This window comes from Pongo pygmaeus, chromosome 10 (assembly GCF_028885625.2).
Source record: "Pongo pygmaeus isolate AG05252 chromosome 10, NHGRI_mPonPyg2-v2.0_pri, whole genome shotgun sequence".
NCBI classification, from domain to species: Eukaryota; Metazoa; Chordata; class Mammalia; order Primates; family Hominidae; genus Pongo; species Pongo pygmaeus.
Genome location: NC_072383.2, coordinates 27,591,869 through 27,615,212, shown reverse-complemented (window position 1 = coordinate 27,615,212; position 23,344 = coordinate 27,591,869). Strand labels below are relative to the sequence as shown.

At 39.5% G+C, this 23,344-nt stretch overlaps 1 protein-coding gene across 2 annotated transcripts in view; it reads left to right on the top strand.

Moving 5' to 3' along the window:
• The window catches only part of ITPR2 (inositol 1,4,5-trisphosphate receptor type 2), a 512,913-nt gene that overhangs the window by 283,580 nt on the left and 205,989 nt on the right, over window positions 1–23,344 (top strand). For both annotated transcript variants that reach the window (XM_054443160.2, XM_054443161.2), the window contains exons 35-37: window positions 3,586–3,776; window positions 15,208–15,350; window positions 21,236–21,344. In XM_054443160.2, coding sequence (XP_054299135.1) covers window positions 3,586–3,776; window positions 15,208–15,350; window positions 21,236–21,344 — 443 coding nt within the window. The remainder of the gene's footprint in view (window positions 1–3,585; window positions 3,777–15,207; window positions 15,351–21,235; window positions 21,345–23,344) is intronic.

Below are 23,344 nucleotides of genomic sequence, written 5' to 3'. Positions count from 1 at the left end.
ATTATATGAAGCAAGCCAGATTATCTATCTATCTATCTATCTATCTATCTATCTATCTATCTATCTATCTATTCATCCAATTTTTTTTATCCCTTCCTTCCTATTTTCATTCATTTAAAGTAAGCCTTCTGGGGACTATCATTATAACTTTAAGTATGATCTTTATAGCTCTGCTATAACCATTTAGGATAAAAATGTAGCACTATGATATTAAAACTTTTCCAAGTAGAAGAGAATTTCCTAAACATGGAAATAGCTCATGGATCTTTTCTTCATTTGTTTCTAACTTTATTTTCTTCTTCAGATTCATACTTAGTTGCCATAGTTTCCCATATCCATGTGGACATTTAAAAATGATTTGCTCTTTTTTTAGAGTAATTTTTTCATAGGGGGTTCATTGAAGAATTTCTGAGCCTTTACATATTTTGAAATGTTTTTGTTCGGGAATTACATTTGATTTTTAGTTTAGATGGACATAAAGTCCTTGTTTCAAAATTTTTCATCTGTAAAGGTATTCGATCTTTTAGCATTCAATGCTGATGATGAGAAGTCTGATGCTGGTCAGGTTCTTTTTAGGAATCATCTTTTCTCTCTGGCAATACTTGAGATTTTCTCCATACGATTGATATCTGTATAGTTTCTACGGCTGACCATAAATTAGCATAACTGAGTAGCTTAAAACAACAGAAATTTTACTGTCTCATAGTTTGGAGACTAGGAGTCTGGAATCAAGGGTTCATCAGCACTGTGCTGTCTCTGAAGTCTCCAGGGAAGAATTCGTTCCATGCCTTTCTCTTAGCTTCTGGGGTTTGCCGACAATCTTTGGCATTTTTTGGCTTGCAGCTGCATAAATCCAGTCTCTGCCTCCATCTTCACATCGTGTGTGTCCCTCAGGTATTTCTCTGTGTCTCTCCTTCCCTTCTTATAAGGACACCAGTTGAATTGGATTGGGGCCCACCATGAGTCAGTATGACCTCAACTTAACTTGATTACATCTGCAAAGACCCTATTTCCAAATAAGGTCACATTCAGAGGGAGTGATGATTAATACTTCAACATATACTTTTTGGGGATACAGTTCAACCCACAACAGCATTCTAAAGTTCTACTAGAATACGGCCAATATGCTTACTTAATCCTGTTTAACGTATTGTGGACCTTTTCAGTTTGGAGATGTACATGTGTCTTAAGCTCAGGGAAGTTGTCTTATATTGTTTTGTTAATAATTTCTTCTCTCACATTGTATCTGCTGTTTCTTTCTGGAACTTATATTTGTTAGATATTTAAATTCCTGGGTTGACCCTCTTTATTTCATAATCTCTCTGTTTTATTCTCCTTTTTGATCTTTTATGCTTAATTTTTAGAAGATTCCTTTCCAGATTACCAATTGTGTTTCTATCAATTATTTTTCAGCCAATTTTTGACATGTTTATGTATGCAAGGACATTTTAATTTCTAAGATGTCATTCTTCTTTCTGATTTTCTAATTTTTTGGATGCAGTATATATTCAAATTCTCTGAGGACAATAATTAGGATTATTTAAATATTTTTTGCTTTTCCTTGAGTCATCCCTGTTTTCACTAGGATTGGTTATGCTTAATGGTATTGGTTTTCCTTGTGATCCTTGGTCGTGTGTTCGTAATTAGGAAAGTCCGTAATGACTGGCATAGGTTTCCACTGCAGTTTTAAAGGCCTGTTTCCTTCCTAGAATTCTTGTATAAATGACAGGGCTGACCTGGAATTCTGTATGAGAGGCCAAAGGCTGATCAAATGATATGCAGGCTTTCCTTTAGGCTGTGTGCATGTTTGTGTGCGTGCATGCGTATGTGCGTGTGTGTGTGTATAGCAGAAGTCAGGCTGGGAACACCAGTAAGTGTTAAGTAAGGAGGGCTTTGCGCAGGAGTTGGAGAATTTAATATATTTCCTCTCTCTGCTGGTGCTGCCTCTTCTCTCTCCCCACATTCTATCTCTTTTTTTTTTTTTTTTTAAGATGGAGTCTAGCTCTGTCACCAGGCTGCAGTGCAGTGGTGTGCAACCTCCACCTACTGGGTTCAAGCGATTCTCCTGCCTCAGCTTCCTGAGTATCTGGGATTACAGGCATGCACCACCACACCCAGCTAATTTTTGTATTTTTAGTAGAGATGGGGTTTCACCATGTTGGCCAGGATGGTCTCGATCTCCTGACCTCATGATCTGCCTACCTCGACCTCCGAAAGTGCTGGGATTACAGGCATGAGCCAACACGCCCAGCCCACATTTCACCTCTTACTTGATGGTCTCTGGCATTACTTCAAGCTCCATTTTGCTTCTCTATCAAGTTCTAACACCTGCATTTGGCATTCTGTCTAGTCAGGTATTCTACTTTCTTGAGAGAACATTTCTTCATTTCTCTGACTTTGTCCTCCAGGTAAAAACTGCTTCTGCCGACTGCTATGTCTGTGTTAATCAGAGGGAGGAGGGCCTTAGCTTCCCAGCTCTTCAGCTGTTATTCTTTTTTTTTTTTAATCCATTGTCATTGATTTAATTTGGATAAAATGTAGAAAAATATATCCTTTGTATCTTACCTTTGTCTTTTTTTTTGCTATACAAGTTTTTCTTCATTTTTTGTGTTATTTCTTTTTTTTATTATTATACTTTAAGTTCTAGGGTACATGTGCACAACGTGCAGGTTTGTTACATATGTATACATGTGCCATGTTGTTGTGCTGCACCCATTAACTTGTCATTTACGTTAGGTATATCTCCTAATGCTATCCCTCCCCCCTGCTCCGACCCCTCAACAGGCCCTGGTGTATGATGTTCCCCTTCCTGTGTCCAAGTGTTCTCATTATTCAGCTCTTTAATGAGTTGCCCCATATCCCTGCCGCACTTTGTTTTGGTTGACTGCACACCTGGGAAGACCTTTTCTAACTCTAATCTCTTGTGGGGCAGTTTCTTCTCTTCTTTCTCTGATGGACTAATCTCATCTTCATTTTGCCTTGCAAAAATGCTTCAATATTACTGCTTTCTTTGTGACAAGCATTCTCAATTTTCAGTATTGCTGTGATGTAAACCTGTTAAAATATAAATTTCAGCAGATCTTGGGAAGAGAGCAGATCTTGGGAAGAGTGCCCTCTTCCAATGCAGATTTTTTACACTCTTCAACTTTTTATTTCTATTCTCAGATGTTTCATCACGTACAATTTTGTGTGCACACAAACACTACTTAAATTAATGAATGGAGTGGAAGAATTATATCATGTGTTTTATGTCTGCTTTCTTATTTATGTTGGCATCTGGGAAGGTACAAATATGCTGGTTGTTATGCAGTGTTTTTCTGTATTGATGCTGTATAAAGTACATTTCAAGCATGAATCATTAAGAAATCAAATAAGTTCTTGAATGTTTCATGAACCGACTTTACTAATTGGTCTTAAGAATTGAAATACATTCAGGTTAGAAGCTTTTACAGTTATATAAAACAAGTTAATGGCAGAGTTTAAAGATTTAATATTTTTGCTTTTATGTTTATAAGATTGTATGGATAATGTATAAGAAACTTTAGTCAAATTAAGAGGGAAATATTTTAAATGTTTCTTTTTCAGCAAAAAATCGTGGAATTGCCATTCCAGTGGATTTGGACAGCCAAGTTAATACTCTTTTCATGAAGAGCCATTCAAATATGGTGCAGAGAGCAGCAATGGGTTGGAGACTGTCAGCTCGCTCTGGGCCACGCTTTAAGGAAGCTCTTGGAGGGCCTGCTTGGGATTACAGAAATATTATTGAAAAGTTACAGGTACATGAGAGCATGAAATAGCATTAATATTTTCTAAATTATGTTTTTTAAAAATATGTAGTCACATAAATAAAATGTGGTTAAAAATATCACGTTCTATTTGGGGACCAGGCCTTGCTTTACAACTCTCTACTACCACTGCTCTTTTTAAACATATAGCTTCCATATGTTGTAAGTTATTTTTTAATGAGTGTTTATTAATAACTGTGTTTTGATAGTATAGTAGTGAATAGTGGGTCTTAATATCAAAATAATGATCATAATACCAATGATAACACTGGTAAATCAACTAAATATTCATGATCTTGCTTCAACTTATGTTTGAGTATTCCCTTCTAATCCTTTGGTCAGAATGATGCAAGCCCCTTGCTCCCAAATTACTTGTATAGTATCTCACTCTTGATTTTGGCCTGGAAATTGTGTTAGTTTGCCAGGGCTGCTGTTGCAGAATGTCACAGACTTGGTGGCTTGAACAACAGAAATTTATTTTCTCATAGTTTTGGAGGCTAGAAGTCCAAGATCAAGGTATCAGCAGGTATGCTTTCTCCTGAGGCTTCTCTCCTGGGCTTACACGTGGCTGACTTCCTGCTGTGTCCTCATAGGCTCTTTCCTCTGTGTTTGCACATGTCTGTGTCCTAATCCCTTCTTCTTGTAAGGATACCGGTTATGTTGGATTAGGGCCTGCTCATATGAACTCATTTTATCTTAATTACACTTTTGAAAGCCCTAGCTCTAAATACAGTCACATTCTGAGGTGCTGTGAGTTAGGCCTTCAACATATGAAATTTGGGGGAGTTATAATTCTGCCCATAACAGACATCTTCCCATTCACCATTCACATAATTAGTAGAATATTGCATGGAGTTGAATTGGGATATAGTTTGAAGAAGTTTTTTTTCTACAAAATGGCCAAGACATTAACTGAAATAAATATTATGAGAGGTCACATGTAGATGAGTATTATATGGGATTAGAAGGACAAGTTAGATTCAGAGGGTATGAGACATTAAAAATTTGGGGGAAAATGCCATTATAAGTGGTTCTTGATTTGTAGGATAGGGTTATCTAAAAGAGACTAGAGGAAGAGGGACTAGTGAGAAGTTACTTAAGGTCTAAGCCAGGTGGTGATATGGATGAAATGAAGAAATAGGTGTTGCAGATGATAATGAAGGCAGGGTCAGCAGATGTGGGGCTCTTAGGTGGAAGTAGAGATGGGGCATGAGAGGAGTTTAAGAAGCCCTGATGATTAGAGACTAGGTAGTATTATTAAGACTGTTTATTGTAAGAGCAGAGGAGAAGAAAACGCAATAGGAGGGCAATGGAAAATACAGTGAACTAGGGTAGCAGGCTACTGAGTATATTGGAAGTTAAGTCTATATTTGAAGATAATAGTTGGAGCAAGGATAGTGGTTGGTATTGCTAAAAGAGAAAATACAGTGATAGGAGAAAAAAAAGGAACACCCTATGAGAGGCTAAGAGTAGCAGAATGGCCACATAAAGAGTGAAAGAAAAACAAGCGGGTCAGAAAGGAGGAGAGTCAGGAGAGCAAAGGGAGTGGAACATTTCAGAGGAGAGGTGTATAGTAGTGTCAACCAGCACAGAGAGGGTGTGCCTTAAACTTCTTTTAGTAAACTTCTTTTAATAGATTGATATCCGTTAGGTATGTATTTATTTAGTGAAAATTCTATACTAGCCACTGTGTGAAGTGCTAAAGAGAGAGCCATGGGGTCTATGCTTTTCTGGGACATGCATTCTAACTCATTAAATAAATGATAAATTGTTGGATAATTAAAACTGCAATGTATAAAATAGAACAGAGTAACAGCATGGTGGAGAATTACTGGGAGAGTGACCCTGTAATTGTGAAGTTCCTCTCTGCCAGAGTAAGAGTTGTGTTGAGATCTGAATGATGAAGATGAATAATCTATTCCAAGATTTAGGTTCAGATAGTTTTATGGGAAGGAAATAGGAAATGCAAAGGTGCTTAGGCAGGAGGTTGATGGATTTGAAGATCCAAGAAAAGCCCACTGGGGCAGGAGTTTAATGAGTAAAGGAAGAAAATATTATGAGATAAGGGGCCAAATCATCTAGAGACTTATATGGTTCTATGGCTGTGCCCTGAGTGTTTGTGTCCTCCCCCACCCCAAATTCATATGCTGAAATTCTAACCCCCAAGGGGGTAGTATTAGGAGGTGATGTCTTCTGGGAGTTGAGATTAGCATCCCTATAAAAGAGGCCCATGCAAGCTCATTCAGCCCTTCTACCATGTGAGGACACAGCAAGAGAAGCACCTCTATGAACCAGGAAGTGCATCCTCACCAGACAACAAATCTGCTGGTGCCTGATCTTGGACTTCGCAGCCTCCAGAACTATGAGAAATAATTTCTGTTGTTTATAAGCTACTCAGTTTAAGGTATTTTGTTATAGCAGCCTGAACAGATTAAGGCACATATTAAGGCATTTTAATTGTATTCTATGTGTGATGACAAGTCATTGAAGATTTTCAGCAGAGGAGAGGCTGACCTGGTTTACTTTTTAAAAGATCACTGTGAATTCTGAGTGTATTATAAGATCCAGACATGGAAGCAGTGAATCTAGTTAGGTAGCTTTGCATTAATTCAGGCAAAAGGTGATGGTAGCTTGGCTTAAGGAGGTAACAATAGTAATGCAGAGAAGTGTATTAATTTTGTATGTATTTAGTTGTAGAACTAATAGAACTTGGTGGATGAATCGATGTGTTGTAGGATAATGGAAAGAAAAATCAAGGATGACTCTGGTTTTGATATGATATGATTGTGTTATTTACTAAGATAGGAAGTAATGGGAGAGAAAGAAGTTGAGGCTGAGTTGAAATTAGGAGTTCTGTTTGGGGAATTTTAAAGTTAAGATGCCTATTTAGATACTTAAGTGAGTGTGTCAACTAGGCTATTGGATAAATGAGTCTGAAGTGGTTTAGAAAGATGTCCATGCTGGAAATATAAATGTGGGAGTTCCAACATATAGATGATATTGAAACCATAGAATTGGATGAGATTTCTCAGAAGAAAATGTAGATAGCAAAGAGAAAAGGAGCAGGAGCTATCAAGAGTTGATGAAGGGGGGAGGAGCCAAGATGGCCAAATAGGAAAAGCTCCAGTCTACAGCTCCCAGCGTGAGCGACGCAGAAGACGGGTGATTTCTGCATTTCCATCTGAGGTACGGGGTTCATCTCACTAGGGAGTGCCAGACAGTGGGCGCAGGTCAGTGGGTGCGCGCACCGTGCGCGAGCCGAAGAAGGGCAAGGCGTTGCCTCACCAGGAAGCGCAAGGGGTCAGGGAGTTCCCTTTTCTAGTCAAAGAAAGGGGTGACAGACGGCACCTAGAAAATCGGGTCACTCCCACCCGAATACTGTGCTTTTCCGACGGGCTTAAAACACTGCGCACCAGGAGATTGTATCCTGCACCTGGCTCAGAGGGTCCTACGCCCACGGAGTCTGGCTGATTGCACAGCAGTCTGAGACCAAACTGCAAGGCGGCAGCGAGGCTGGGGGAGGGGCGCCCGCCATTGCCCAGGCTCGCTTAGGTAAACAAAGCAGCTGGAAAGCTCGAACTGGGTGGAGCCCACCACAGCTCAAGGAGGCCTGCCTGCGTCTGTAGGCTCCACCTCTGGGGGCAGGGCACAGACAAACAAAAAGACAGCAGTAACCTCTGCAGACTTAAATGTCCCTGTCTGACAGCTTTGAAGAGAGCAGTGGTTCTCCCAGCATGCAGCTGGAGATCTGAGAACGGGCAGACTGCCTCCTCAAGTGGGTCCCTGACCCCTGACCCCCGAGCAGCCTAACTGGGAGGCACCCCCCAGCAGGGGCAGACTGACACCTCACACAGCCGGCCCGGTACTCCAACAGACCTGCAGCTGAGGGTCCTGTCTGTTAGAAGGAAAACTAACAAACAGAAAGGACATCCACACCAAAAACCCATCTGTACATCACCATCATCAAAGACCAAAAGTAGATAAAACCACAAAGATGGGGAAAAAACAGAGCAGAAAAACTGGAAACTCTAAAAAGCAGAGCGCCTCTCCTCTTCCAAAGGAACGCAGTTCCTCACCAGCAACGGCTCAGAGCTGGACGGAGAATGACTTTGACCAGCTGAGAGAAGAAGGCTTCAGATGATCGAATTACTCCGAGCTACAGGAGGATATTCAAACCAAAGGCAAAGAAGTTGAAAACTTTGAAAAAAATTTAGAAGAATGTATAACTAGAATAACCAATACAGAGAAGTGCTTAAAGGAGCTGATGGAGCTGAAAACCAAGGCTCGAGAACTACATGAAGAATGCAGAAGCCTCAGGAGCCGATGCGATCAAATGGAAGAAAGGGTATCAGCGATGGAAGATGAAATGAATGAAATGAAGCGAGAAGGGAAGTTTAGAGAAAAAAGAATAAAAAGAAACGAGCAAAGCCTCCAAGAAATATGGGACTATGTGAAAAGAGCAAATCTACGTCTGATTGGTGTACCTGAAAGTGACGGGGAGAATGGAACCAAGTTGGAAAACACTCTGCAGGATATTATCCGGGAGAACTTCCCTGATCTAGCAAGGCAGGCCAACATTCAGATTCAGGAAATACAGAGAACACCACAAAGATACTCCTTGAGAAGAGCAACTCCAAGACACATAATTGTCAGATTCACCAAAGTTGAAACGAAGGAAAAAATGTTAAGGGCAGCCAGAGGAAAACGTCGGGTTACCCTCAAAGGGAAGCCCATCAGACTAACAGCGGATCCCTCGGCAGAAACTCTACAAGCCAGAAGAGAGTGGGGGCCAATATTCAACATTCTTAAAGAAAAGAATTTTCAACCCAGAATTTCACATCCAGCCAAACTAAGCTTCATAAGTGAAGGAGAAATAAAATACTTTACAGACAAGCAAATGCTGAGAGATTTTGTCACCACCAGGCCTGCCCTAAAAGAGCTCCTGAAGGAAGCGCTAAATATGGAAAGGCACAACCGGTACCAGCCGCTGCAAAATCATGCCAAAATGTAAAGACCATCGAGACTAGGAAGAGATTGCATCAACTAATGAGCAAAATAACCAGCTGACATCATAATGACAGGATCAAATTCATACATAACAATATTAACTTTAAATGTAAATGGACTAAATGCTCCAATTAAAAGACACAGACTGGCAAATTGGATAAAGAGTCAAGACCCATCAGTGTGCTGTATTCAGGAAACCCATCTCACGTGCAGAGACACACATAGGCTCAAAATAAAAGGATGGAGGAAGATCTACCAAGCAAATGGAAAGCAAAAAAAGGCAGGGGTTGCAATCCTAGTCTCTGATAAAACAGACTTTAAACCAACAAAGATCAAAAGAGACAAAGAAGGCCATTACATAATGGTAAAGGGATCAATTCAACAAGAAGAGCTAACTATCCTAAATATATATGTACCCAATTCAGGAGCACCCACATTCATAAAGCAAGTCCTGAGTGACCTACAAAGAGACTTAGACTCCCACACATTAATAATGGGAGACTTTAACACCCCACTGTCAATATTAGACAGATCAACGAGACAGAAAGTCAACAAGGATACCCAGGAATTGAACTCAGCTCTGCACCAAGCAGACCTAATAGACATCTACAGAACTCTCCACCCCAAATCAACAGAATATACATTTTTTTCAGCACCACACCACACCTATTCCAAAATTGACCACATACTTGGAAGTAAGCTCTCCTCAGTAAATGTCAAAGAACAGAAATTATAACAAACTATCTCTCAGATCACAGTGCAATCAAGCTAGAACTCAGGATTAAGAATCTCACTCAAAACCGCTCAACTACATGGAAACTGAACAACCTGCTCCTGAATGACTACTGGGTACATAAAGAAATTAAGACAGAAATAAAGATGTTCTTTGAAACCAACGAGAACCAAGACACAACATACCAGAATCTCTGGGATGCATTCAAAGCAGTGTGTAGAGGGAAATCTATAGCACTAAATGCCCACAAGAGAAAGCAAGAAAGATCCAAAATTGACACCCTAACATCACAATTAAAAGAACTATAAAAGCAAGAGCAAACACATTCAAAAGCTAGCAGAAGGCAAGAAATAACTAAAATCAGAGCAGAACTGAAGGAAATAGAGACACAAAAAACCCTTCAAAAAATTAATGAATCCAGGAGCTGGTTTTTTGAAAGGATCAACAAAATTAATAGACCGCTAGCAAGACTAATAAAGAAAAAAAGAGAGAAGAATCAAATAGACGCAATAAAAAATGATAAAGGGGATATCACCACCGATCCCACCGAAATACAAACTACCATCAAAGAATACTACAAACACCTCTACACAAATAAACTAGAAAATCTAGAAGAAATGGATAAATTCCTCGACACATACACCCTCCCAAGACTAAACCAGGAAGAAGTTGAATCTCTGAATAGACCAATAACAGGCTCTGAAATTGTGGCAATAATCAATAGCTTACCAACCAAAAAGAGTCCAGGACCAGATGGATTCACAGCCGAATTCTACCAGAGGTACAAGGAGGAACTGGTACCATTCCTTCTGAAACTATTCCAATCAATAGAAAAAGAGAGAATCCTCCCTAACTTATTTTATGAGGCCAGCATCATCCTGATACCAAAGCCGGGCAGAGACACAACCAAAAAAGAGAATTTTAGACCAATATCCTTGATGAACATTGATGCAAAAATCCTCAATAAAATACTGGCAAACCGAATCCAACAGCATATCAAAAAGCTTATCCACCATGATCAAGTGGGCTTCATCCCTGGGATGCAAGGCTGGTTCAATATACGCAAATCAATAAATGTAATCCAGCATATAAACAGAACCAAAGACAAAAACCACATGATTATCTCAATAGATGCAGAAAAGGCCTTTGACAAAATTCAACAACGCTTCATGCTAAAAACTCTCAATAAATTAGGTATTGATGAGACGTATCTCAAAATAATAAGAGCTATTTATGACAAACCCACAGCCAATATCATACTGAATGGGCAAAAACTGGAAGCATTCCCTTTGAAAACTGGCACAAGACAGGGATGCCCTCTCTCACCACTCCTATTCAACATAGTGTTGGAACTTCTGGCCAGGGCAATTAGGCAGGAGAAGGAAATAAGGGGTATTCAATTAGGAAAAGAGGAAGTCAAATTGTCCCTGTTTGCAGATGACATGACTGTATATCTAGAAAACCCCATCGTCTCAGCCCAAAATCTCCTTAAGCTGATAAGCAACTTCAGCAAAGTCTCAGGATACAAAATCAATGTACAAAAATCACAAGCATTCTTATACACCAGCAACAGACAAACAGAGAGCCAAATCATGAGTGAACTCCCATTCACAATTGCTTCAAAGAGAATAAAATACCTAGGAATCCAACTTACAAGGGATGTGAAGGACCTCTTCAAGGAGAACTACAAACCACTGCTCAGTGAAATAAAAGAAGATACAAACAAATGGAAGAACATTCCATGCTCATGGGTAGGAAGAATCAATATCGTGAAAATGGCCATACTGCCCAAGGTAATTTACAGATTCAATGCCATCCCCATCAAGCTACCAATGACTTTCTTCACAGAACTGGAAAAAACTACTTCAAAGTTCATATGGAGCCAAAAAAGAGCCCGCATCGCCAAGTCAATCCTAAGCCGAAAGAACAAAGCTGGAGGCATCACACTACCTGACTTCAAACTATACTACAAGACTACAGTAACCAAAACAGCATGGTACTGCTACCAAAACAGAGATATGGATCAGTGGAACAGAACAGAGCCCTCAGAAATAACGCCACATATCTACAACTATCTGATCTTTGACAAACCTGAGAAAAACAAGCAATGGGGAAAGGATTCTCTATTTAATAAATGGTGCTGGGAAAACTGGCTAGCCATCTGTAGAAAGCTGAAACTGGATCCCTTCCTTACACCTTATACAAAAATGAATTCAAGATGGATTAAAGACTTAAACGTTAGACCTAAAACCATAAAAATCCTAGAAGAAAACCTAGGCATTACCATTCAGGACATAGGCATGGGCAAGGACTTCATGTCTAAAACACCAAAAGCAATGGCAACAAAAGCCAAAGATGACAAATGGGATCTAATTCAACTAAAGAGCTTCTGCACAGCAAAAGAAACTACCATCAGAGTGAACAGGCAACCTACAGAATGGGAGAAAATTTTCGCAACCTACTCATCTGACAAAGGGCTAATATCCAGAATCTACAATGAACTCCAACAAATTTACAAGAAAAAAACAAACAACCCCATCAAAAAGTGGGTGAAGGACATGAACAGACACTTCTCAAAAGAAGACATTTATGCAGCCAAAAAACACATGAAAAAATGCTCACCATCACTGGCCATCAGAGAAATGCAAATCAAAACCACAATGAGATACCATCTCACACCAGTTAGAATGGCAATCATTCAAAAGTCAGGAAACAACATGTGCTGGAGAGGATGTGGAGAAATAGGAACACTTTGACACTGTTGGTGGGACTGTAAACTAGTTCAACCCTTGTGGAAGTCAGTGTGGCGATTCCTCAGGGATCTAGAACTAGAAATGCCATTTGACCCAGCCATCCCATTACTGGGTATATACCCAAAGGACTATAAATCATGCTGCTATAAAGACACATGCACACGTATGTTTATTGTGGCACTATTCACAATAGCAAAGACTTGGAACCAATCCAAATGTCCAACAATGATAGACTGGATTAAGAAAATGTGGGACATATACACTGTGGAATACTATGCAGCCATAAAAAATGATGAGTTCATGTCCTTTGTAGGGACATGGATGAAATTGGAAATCATCATTCTCAGTAAACTATCGCAAGAACAAAAAACCAAACACCGCATATTGTCACTCATAGATGGGAATTGAACAATGAGAACACATGGACACAGGAAGGGGAGCATCACACTCTGGGGACTGTTGTGGGGTAGGGGGAGGGGGGAGGGATAGCACTGGGAGATATACCTAATGCTGGATGACGAGTTAGTGGGTGCAGCGCACCAGCATGGCACATGTATACATATGTAACTAACCTGCACATTGCGCACATGTACCCTAAAACCTAAAGTATAATAATAATAAATAAATAAATAAATTTAAAAAAAAGAGTTGAAGAAATAGTAAGGATATAGGTGGAAAATAAAGTGTGCTGTCATAGAAGTCAAGAGCAGAAAGTGTTTCAAAGAGCAGAAACCAGTGTGTAAAATGCTTAGGAGTGAGTAAGATGAAGACAGGCAAGTAAACCACTGAGTTTGGGTGATGATCACAGCTAACTGGTGCTCAATAATAAAGATTACTAGCAATTATATGGAATAAGTGGCCAGTATGTGTTAGAGGATGTTCTATGCACTTACCTTTAATCCTTGCAGCAAACTCACGTGATTGTTAGTATCATTATCCTAAGCTTTCAAGTGGGGAAACAATGACTTGGGGAGGTTGCATAGTTGCCTCATGACCAAAATAAGAGTTAGAGACAGAATTCACATCATAGCAGCCTGAGCGCTATTTGTTTAGTAGATGAAACAAAGAAGAGGTAATCTAAACAACAGGGACATTTAATTAAATATTGTCGTATTTGATAAACATGCTGTCCCCACTTTTATATAATATCTAGTTTTCCCCTTTATGCTATTTCCCATTAGTCTCTTTTAATTGTTTTCGGACATTTCTCAGAAAGCTTATTTAGAGTGGTTGAAGTAGAAATGATCACTTTTGCAGAAAGAGAAAGAGTTAAAACATGAATTAACATAATTCATAAGAAATCAAGAGGGTGACATCCCCATCTGTTCTTCTGTAGCTAAGAGTGACAATAAGCAATTGGCAATGTTCTGCTTAATAAAAATATGCCATAGCTATGGGTGAATAAATTGTTCCTTTATGTAAGAAGTTAGTTTTTTTTTCTTCTAATGTAGTTTAGAAATAAAATGGGGGTGCTTTAACCATTAAAGAATGTTTAGGAAATTATGATTACCTGCAGTTCAGTTTAGAAGCATATCAGTTAAGATGCTTTCAGCTTTAATTAACACAACATTCAACTAAAAGTGACTTAAATAATAAAGATCATATCATTTCACATAGCAAGAAACCTGGAGCTGTGGCTCTCCTTGAGTTTGCTAATTGTAGGCCTGGGCCTCTAAAACCAAAGGTCTGTAGGCATTCAGCTTGATGCTGGTCTCCCAGGGTCACATGAAGGCTGTCTCAGATTTTGGATTCACACCCTCAAGCTGCCTTGAGAGCAGTAGGTGGTTTTGAAAGAACCTCCCCACACACCACACGTACCCTGCTCTCTCAGCTGACTTCACCTGATGTCTCATTGACTGGGACTGTGTCACATAATCATACCTAGACAGATTGCTAGAGGTGGAAATGGGATAACCATGCCTGGTTTAGAGTAATCAACCTTGACCCTAAGCTGAGGGGGCTCATCCCCTGAGAATGTTGTTGCCTGACTCAGAAATGACATTGAGATTCTGTTAGCAAGGAAGAGGGTAAAGAAAGGCTGTTGGGTAGGTGACCAATAGGGTCTCTCAAAAAATATAATTTGAAATTCTGTTGAATGTCATTGAACCCATGTATAGTACTAATATTGCTTCAAATAATATTTCAGTGACTTTCCCCGTTGGATGAAATGATTCATTCTGAATGACCAATGACTCATGGGAATTTTTTTTTTTTTTCAATTTGAGACAGGTTTTCGCTCTGTCACCCAGGCTGGAGTGCAATGGTGCTATATTGCATCATTGCAACCTCCGCCTCCCAGGCTCAGGTGATTCTCCCACCCCAGCCTCCTGAGTAGCTGGGACCACAGGTGCATGCCACCATGCCTGGCTGATTTTTGTATTTTTAGTAGAGACACGGGTTCACCATGTTGACCAGGCTGGTCCCCAAATCCTGGCCTCATGCAATCCACCTGCCTTGGCCTCTCAAAGTGCTGGGATTACATGTGTGAGGCACCACACCTGGCTGGAAATCTCTCTTTTTTTTTTTTTTTTTTTTTTTTTTTTAGCTGTTCCATGGGTATTCCCCTAATTTATTGCAATGTAATGAGTACCTGTCATGTCTCCATTATAATCCTAGGGACTGCAGGGCACATACAGTGGCTTAACTGACTTTTCCTCTTATAGGTATATATCCTTAGAAATCTTATAGCTACCTGTCCCTCCCTTATCTTGTAAACGAACACACACACACACACACACACACACACACAGAGACCCAGGCAGTATTTATATATAAAACCAGACTATAATTATGGCACAGACATTTGGTGCTATGGAAATAGAGGGGGCATCTATAAAATTCCCATTAGTATTCTTAGGCTTGTCTTATCTTCGAAAGATTAAATCTGACTTACGCCTTCATGTGGGTTCTCTTCTGTTTCATTCCCTAGGATGTCGTGGCCTCCTTGGAGCACCAGTTCAGCCCAATGATGCAGGCTGAATTCTCAGTGTTGGTTGATGTATTGTACCGTCCAGAACTGCTGTTCCCTGAGGGAAGCGATGCAAGAATAAGATGTGGCGCTTTCATGTCGAAGTAAGTGGATCCGATCTGAGATTCTGCTAGTGTCGTCAAACTGAGATGGCCTCTAACATTTCTGCTTTATACTTCACTGATATAAAACGACAGTCTGCAAAGTATGTGAAAGGTCTAAAATCCATGTTAAAATATACTGCCAGAATAATTAAATTGATTCACTTGAAATTTTATTTTGGTGAAGGTCAAGTTATCATATTTTACTAAATTTACTGAAAATAAAGTGTGTCATTATGGGGCACAAAGTATCATGCAAAATAATATTTTGGTCCTAATTCCTTTCCATAATTATATGGTGTGACCTTTAAAAAAATTCTTGTTTAAAGTCACTTATTTTCATTAACATAGGGAGAAAGGAAAAGGAGCTAGCATTTATTGAGGTCTTACTATTGTCATATGTGTTTAACTATTATTTTATCTAATCTGCATAAACACCTGGGAGGTCAGCCTGATTCAGAGAGGAGATTGCTGAGGACCCGGTGTGCTTCAGGTGCAGGGTTAGTAAGACTCAGACTCAGCACGTGGCCATGCTGCCTGGATGATCCTCATCTGCAGCTCTTTCGTTTACTGATGTTTCTTAGCATTTGTGGTATTGCAGATCTATTATAGCTGATATGTTTACCCTAGAGTATCTTCATCTTAATGGTAAGTGAAAAATTCTCAAGGGAGATGTGCAAGGATAAGCAGTTGTGAGAAAAAGCATAACTAGTTCCAGAAAGAAGAGACTTGTCTTTATGTGGAGGGCACGTTATTGAGGGGGATCCACAGGTCGTCACATGTAGACCCTAGATGGCCAGTCAGAAAGAGGGTACTTGGTCTTCCTGGGAAGAGTATCTGGATGAAGAGTCAGTGAGATGAGCTTGCCAAGCCCCTTGACCATGACCCATCCCAGCTAATTCCTGTGTGATAGAGGGTATTGCCGAAAGAGCTCTAGAAACCTCTTCTATCAACTGTGATGTATCGAGGCAAAGATTGAAGGACTAGGGCACAGAGGAAGTGTGTTCCTTTCTTTCACCATTTAAGCTGGGACCTTGGGAGTGAAAACAAGCTTTGGGATGAGAAAAACTGACTACAGGGATCATGTTGAGGAATAGGTGGGGTTTTTGTACTATGGCCAGAATCAGGTATTTTTGGCTTTAGACTCATTGCGTCTTAGGGAGATTGGGAAGAGTGTATTTGTCCAGACACCTGCCAGTCTTGTGAGTAAGGATTTTAAAGTGAAGAGGCCCTGAGTGTACAACTGATGACTGCTGAGAACATTAGAAAGAAAATTTTAAGTGGAGATATTGCCTAGTAATTCACTATAAAAATAGAGTGTGGAGCACAGTTCACTATTTAGATGATGGGTACGTTGAAAGCCCAGACTTCACCACTACACATACATGCATGTGAGAACTCTGCACCTGTACCCATTACAGATCTAAACGTAAGAACTACATGAAAAAAAAAAAGCAAAGATAATAGGATCTTTGATAAATACCTTTCACCTCCTATAAATACATGTCAGTGTATGGAGTATGGGTTAAAAGTTAGGCGATAAACCTGTTAAATTCAGTAAATTAACATAATACAATAGCTATATCCCCGAGATGTGACAGCCTGGAACAGGGGTTGGCGAGCTCTGGCCCTCAGGCTAAATTGGTCCTGCTACTCATTTCTGTAAATAAAGTTTTACTGAAATACAGTGGTGCTCATTCATTTCTGGATTGTCTGTGGCTGCTTTCATGCCACTGGCAGAATCAGTTAGTTGCCACAGACACTGTGTACCCCACAAAGCCTAAAATATTTACTGTCTGATCCTTTAGAGAAAAGGTTTCCTGACTCCTTGTCGAGAACTAGGGTGCCAATATGGTAGCTACTAGCCACACATGGTTATTTAAATTATAGTTTAAATGAATTAAAATGAAATAAAAATCCACTTCCTCAGTCATATTTGCAACATTTCAAGTGCTCAGTAGCCACATGCGGCTAATGGCTACCAAATTTGGCAGCACAAATATGGAACATGTGTATTATTGCAGAGAGTTCTGTTAGACAGCACTGGTCTAGAACTTGGAGATACTGGTCTATGAGAAAGTGATATGGAGTAACTCATGATATCAAGCAAATATTGACCTGTGCTGCAGATGGAGACAAGCCTGTGGCACCATTAGGTAACCCGAAAGGAGAGAAGCAGAAGTGATATGATAATAGGAATACATTGCAGATCCTACACTCACATGAAGGAAAATGATGTTGTGTTTACATGAGTGGTTCTAGAAGGGATTTTTGTGCTATTGCAATTGTATTACAGCCAGAGCCTCAGGATTGTCTGTTTTCTGCCTTACTGCTCACCCTACCACTTCCCCAACTCTGTGAAGAACTAAGGGTTTCCTTTGTAAGAATATCTTACAAAATTAAAATCCAACTTTATGAATAGCTTTGCCAGGGGTCTTTTTTTTTTGAGACGGAGTCTTGCTCTGTCACCCAGGCTGGAGTGCAGTGGCGCAATCTCGGCTCACTGCAAGCTCTGCCTCCCGGATTCACGCCATTATCCTGCCTCAGCCTCCCGAGTAGCTGGGACTAGAGGCACCCGCCACCATGCCCAGCTAATTTTTTGTGTTTTTTTTAGAGACAGGGTTTCACCATGTTAGCCAGGATGGTCTTGATCTCCTGACCTCATGATCCGCCACGTCAGCCTCCCAAAGTCCTGGGATTACAGGCGTGAGCTACCATGCCCGGCTGCCAGGGGTCTTGTATTGCTGTGCATACCATCCTGGTAAAGCTTAGCTGGAGAATATAAATTTAGGGCCAAGCCCTAAGTAGGGCTTCCTACTTTCTCAAATGAATCTAATTCTTGGAATCTGTTGACTCAGATGAGTCTGCAGGAGAATATGAGGATAGACCCCAGGACAGGGGTCTACTTAACACACAGAGTGAAAGAGAAGAGAATAGGTCAATGATACTGTTAACCTTTAAGGCGGCTGATTAGAGTCCATTCAAATCAACACCTACTCCTCCCTTGTGAAGGAGAATCTCAGTGTTTTTCAAACCGTGGGGTGTGATCCATTTATAGATTTTTAAACTGCTTAGGTAGACACAACCAGCTAATTTAAAAAATGAATTAGAGAAGATACAAATTATCAGAGTGCATCTCGTAGTGAGGGTGACATTTGTGTGAGTTTATACACACACTCCCACACAGGTGCTTCTTTACTGGGTTGTTTTGTGAAATATATTTCTTACTTTGATCACAGAAAAAATATTTGAATGTCACCGACCTAACTCAACCAAACATTGTGTGGCCTATGAATACCTTTTATAAATCTGTAGCAAGTGGTCATTCAACCTTATGGTTAATATTTTCAATATGGTTAATGAATTAAATCCTTTATCTAAGGAAGAGTTAAAGAAAATGGAAATACTTGCCTGAGGGAGCAAAAAACAAAATCAAAAGAAATTTATCATGTCCACCAAAACTATTTTCACATATTTAAAGACTATTATGTGAATGTATATACCTACTATGTATCCACAAACATTAAAAATTAAAAAAAACTATTGTGTGAAAGAAAGAATCAAATAGTAGAAGTTTTAGAAAGGCAGGCTTCACTTTCCTTGCCAGGAGAACTTTTGAAATTCTTCTGCCTGCTAGGCCTGACCGCATGGATATAACACCTTTTCTAGACTCAACATGTCTAAAAGGACATCAGTGTTACTTTCATTGTGTGTTTGCTACTTCTTCACCATGGAACAGTGTCATTTTAAACTGTCACCATTGAGCTGGGTGTGGTGGCTAACACTTCTAATCCCAGCACTTTGTGAGGCTGAAGCAGGGGGATCCCTTGAGTTTGAAACCAGCTTGGGCCACAAAGCAAGACCCTATCTCTGCAAAAAGTAAAAAAAATTAGCCAGGCATGGTGGCATATACCTGTGGTCCCAGCTACTCAGGAGGCCGAGGTGGGAGGATAGCTTGAGCCCAGGTGGTCTAGGCTGCAATGAGCTATGATCACATCACTGCACTCCAGCCTGAGTGACAGAGACCCTGTCTCGTTAAATAAATTTAAAAAATTTAAAAAAACTGATCACCATCCACACATTAGCCCAGCCTATACATTTCAGGGGTCTCTGATCTGCCCTGCTTCCTCTTCCACTTCCCACATGTCATCATTTACAAATCTCTGCTGTGGGTCTTCTGTGTTGCCTCGTATGTCTTCACCCAACCTCTGCCACTGCTCTCTCGCCTTGCTCTGTCTCCTCTGCTTCATCTTTCCTGCTGCCATAATTGGTCTCTTTCTCACAGTGGGAAGAGGCATTCAGGTCCTTTAGAACAGTGGTTCCCTATTTTCTCTAGAAAACATTCCAGACTCTTGAGGTTAATATTCCAGTCCCTTCTTTCCAAACCACATCTCTTACACTTTCCTCTTCCAGGTCTTTAAGTGTCAGCGGGCAATTGGCATGCTTCTCATTTCCTGGACATGCCGGCCAGGTTTCTGCCTCTGTCCTGTGTTCATACCATTCCCTTTGCAGGGATGTCTTCTCTCCCGAGCCTTCCTTGACAGGTGAAATCTTCATTAGTAGCATGCTATCTCTTCACTGAAACCTTCTCTGATCAGCCCTAGGTAATCCCCCCAGCAGAATGAAGTGGTTTCATGTCTGGTTCACAGCATTTGCCAATGCCTCTATTGTGGCACTTGCTCATTCAGGGGACTGTGTGCAGCCTAGCATGTGTGGGGACGCTGCACAAGACCCCTGAGACTCAGGAGATCAGTGATCTGAGTCCTGTCACCACAGAGTCGTTCTTAAGAATTTTGGCTCTGAGGTCAGATGGACCTGAATGCATTTGCAGGTCTCACCACTTAACAGTTTAGGCAACCAGAGGCAAGTTGCTATATCTCCCTGGGCCTCTGTTCTGTCATGAGCAAAATTAGTCTGAACCTGTCTCATAGGCTTGGTGTGAGGATAAATTGGGAGAGTCCCTGGGAAGCCCTTACACTTGACCCTGACACCTGATAAGCACTTGATAGCCATTAACCAGTGAAAGTTCACTTTTTCCTCAGGGTTATATCCCACAGTACTCATGTTATGTCACTGAAATTGGATCATTTAAGGAAGACATCTTACAGGGTCATTTTGAGGATCAGCTTTTTAACAACATGAGCTATATATGCTATATATATAGCTATATAAGCTAAATTCTGATAATGAACATTTTATTTGATTTTAAGTTCTTGGGGATGGTGATCCTGAAACTCTTCTCCTAACAGAGCACCAGTGCACAGTGTACCACTTGATGAAAATTGATTGGAGTTTTTACCCAAACTAGTAAATGGTTAGACTGTCTTGCTGTCACTTTTGTTTTGTTTTGTTTTTTGCTCTTAATACAAAAACTGCTTGTTCCTACCAAACCCTGGCACGTGAAAAATATCGTATTATTATGAATGGAAACTGGAAAGCAGCCTGTTATATTAAGGTTGCAGAGTTGTATACAGCCACTGCTACTGTATGCTTAATGTAATACAGTATGTAAAAATAATATAGTGTAACATAATAAAATGTAATATAATATAAATATTTATATTTCTCTAATAAATTTGTTTTAGTTCATATATTGGGGTGAGAATATTAGTATTTCATTGTTTCTCAGAGTATGTATCCCACTAAAAGAATGCCACCTGAGTAAGTTTGAGAAGCCCTGAGATATTTTGTTGTAAAACAAAAATAATGTGTTGTAACACCAAATTTATAAGCTGAAGTGTAATCTTAAAACTTTTGAAAACATGTACCTGGTTTACTTCATATTCTCAAATAATTGTGTGATTTTTTTTTCCCCTATGGCCTTTGATGTTTGTGTATAGCTTGAAGAGAAATCACTGTCTTCTAAAGGTTTCATGTTTTACTTTAAGGTTGATTAATCATACAAAGAAACTAATGGAGAAAGAAGAAAAACTGTGCATTAAAATTCTTCAGACATTACGAGAAATGTTAGAGAAGAAAGACAGCTTTGTGGAAGAGGTATTTTTTTTTAAAAAAACTTTATTATTTAAAAATAAAGTAGGATTTCCCCAATACTGTAACCTATGAATTACAATAGGCTATTACGTGATTACTTGCATCATGTCTTAATGGTGCATGTACTTAGATGAATTATATAATTTGAGTTTTTATGATATTCATCTCTCATGCCTTGTTTTAAATTGGGAAATAACTAAAATTACAGTGGCCTAGATATTTGTTTTATTATATTCTTATATTCTTGGATCTGTGTTTTTTCCTCTTATGGCTTTAGTGGACCAAATGACCTTTTTAAACAATGAGTAACTGAGATGCATTATTTAGATTTTGTGTAAAGTTCTGCCGCATACTGAGAATGTCTATGCATTTTGGCATATGTTGATTTTTTTATTATAAATATATATTCATGTTATTTTTTATAATATTCTGCCAAGTATTATAAAATAATACTATTTTAGTAAGTGGAATAGTCAGTTTCTATTCTTAACTATATTAACTTGAGATTCACAAGTGATTTTCAGGAAAATATCAACCTATAGATAATAATTGTCAGTCTGTTATTAAAAATGACAGCCCAGGTGCTCATTAAGAGATAGCTAGCAGCATGTTTGATACCCAAGGTGATACACTTAAATATAAAATATAAATCTAGAGAATTTTTTTTAGCTAGCTGTCTGTACTTTTATGTTAGATATTAAACAAAATTTGTACCATGTTCCTCAATAACTTTTTGGTCTGTTTCTGTAAATACTAATCATCTGATATTTTAAAACTGGAAGGATTTTATTTATTACTTTATATATATACTAAATTCCAGAAAGATTGTAGTGGTTGGGTTTTTAAAAGTGCATTCCCATCTTAGAAAAAAATGCAATGGAAACTTAGATATTAATAGAAAGAGCATTGCTTCAAAATATTCCATGTGAATCAATGTTTGTTTCAGTAATCAAAATGCCTTCTACTTTGCATTAGTTCTTTGCATCACTTAAATTATATTTGGAAAACAAATGATCAAAATAAAGGTTGTCAATGCAATTTTAGCAAATGTTTCTCTAAGATAAGACTCAAAAACGTGCTTTTATATTTAAAAAATGATAAAGAGAATTCCTTGGGACTTATTGTTGTCTTTCTCTTAAAATATTGCTGTAGATTGTGTGATATTGACTGAAGTACCAGATTCTGAAGTAGAAAAATGAGGTCAATATACTTTTCTGGCAGAGGACGAGGTTCACAATAAAAGTGACTTGTACTTAACAGGAGGTGCATGGCAAGTCTTCCATTTTTATGTAACAGATTTTTATTGAATTACTCCAAAGGAAAATCAGAAAGAAATCAGGTTAAATTTTTACTTTGGCTAGTCATGAGTATTTTTGTGTGTCTCCCAAACCACTCTAAAATAAATCACTTGTTTTCTCCTTTCCATTCCCACTGCTATCACTAGTTCAGGCTTTTATTACCTCCCGTCGAGAAAATTCCAGGAGTGCAGTTTCCTGAGACAGAACTGCTCCCTTGGGTGGAGGCAGGGCTGCTGTTTTCCTAACTCCAAGGGTCCCCATTTATGCAAGATGTGATGTAAAGGACACCCCCAGCACACAGCCCTCACAGAAGAGTTGAGATGGGAAAGGCTAATTGCAAGTTCTTCATTCAGTCACCCAATACATATGTTGTGAGCAAACTATTAAGTGGTGATTATTGTGCCTGGGAACTGGGGATACTGAGATGAATGACACAGCTTGCCAAGGGCCATAAATGGGTACAATTCCTGTGCTAGTGGACTCCCTTAATAGTGTAGGGAAGAGATCACTAGAGCCCTTCAGAAACCATCAGGGGCTCTGCACAGCGTCAGTGTTCCAGGCCCTCCATTTGTCCTCTCCACTCCACACCCCCATCTGTCTTCATCCATTAGCCTCCAGAAATCTGTGTTACTCAATGTACCTATAATGTACCTCAGGCTTTTCCTGCCCTGACCTTTGCTTCATCTGGAATCATAGATTGCAAAA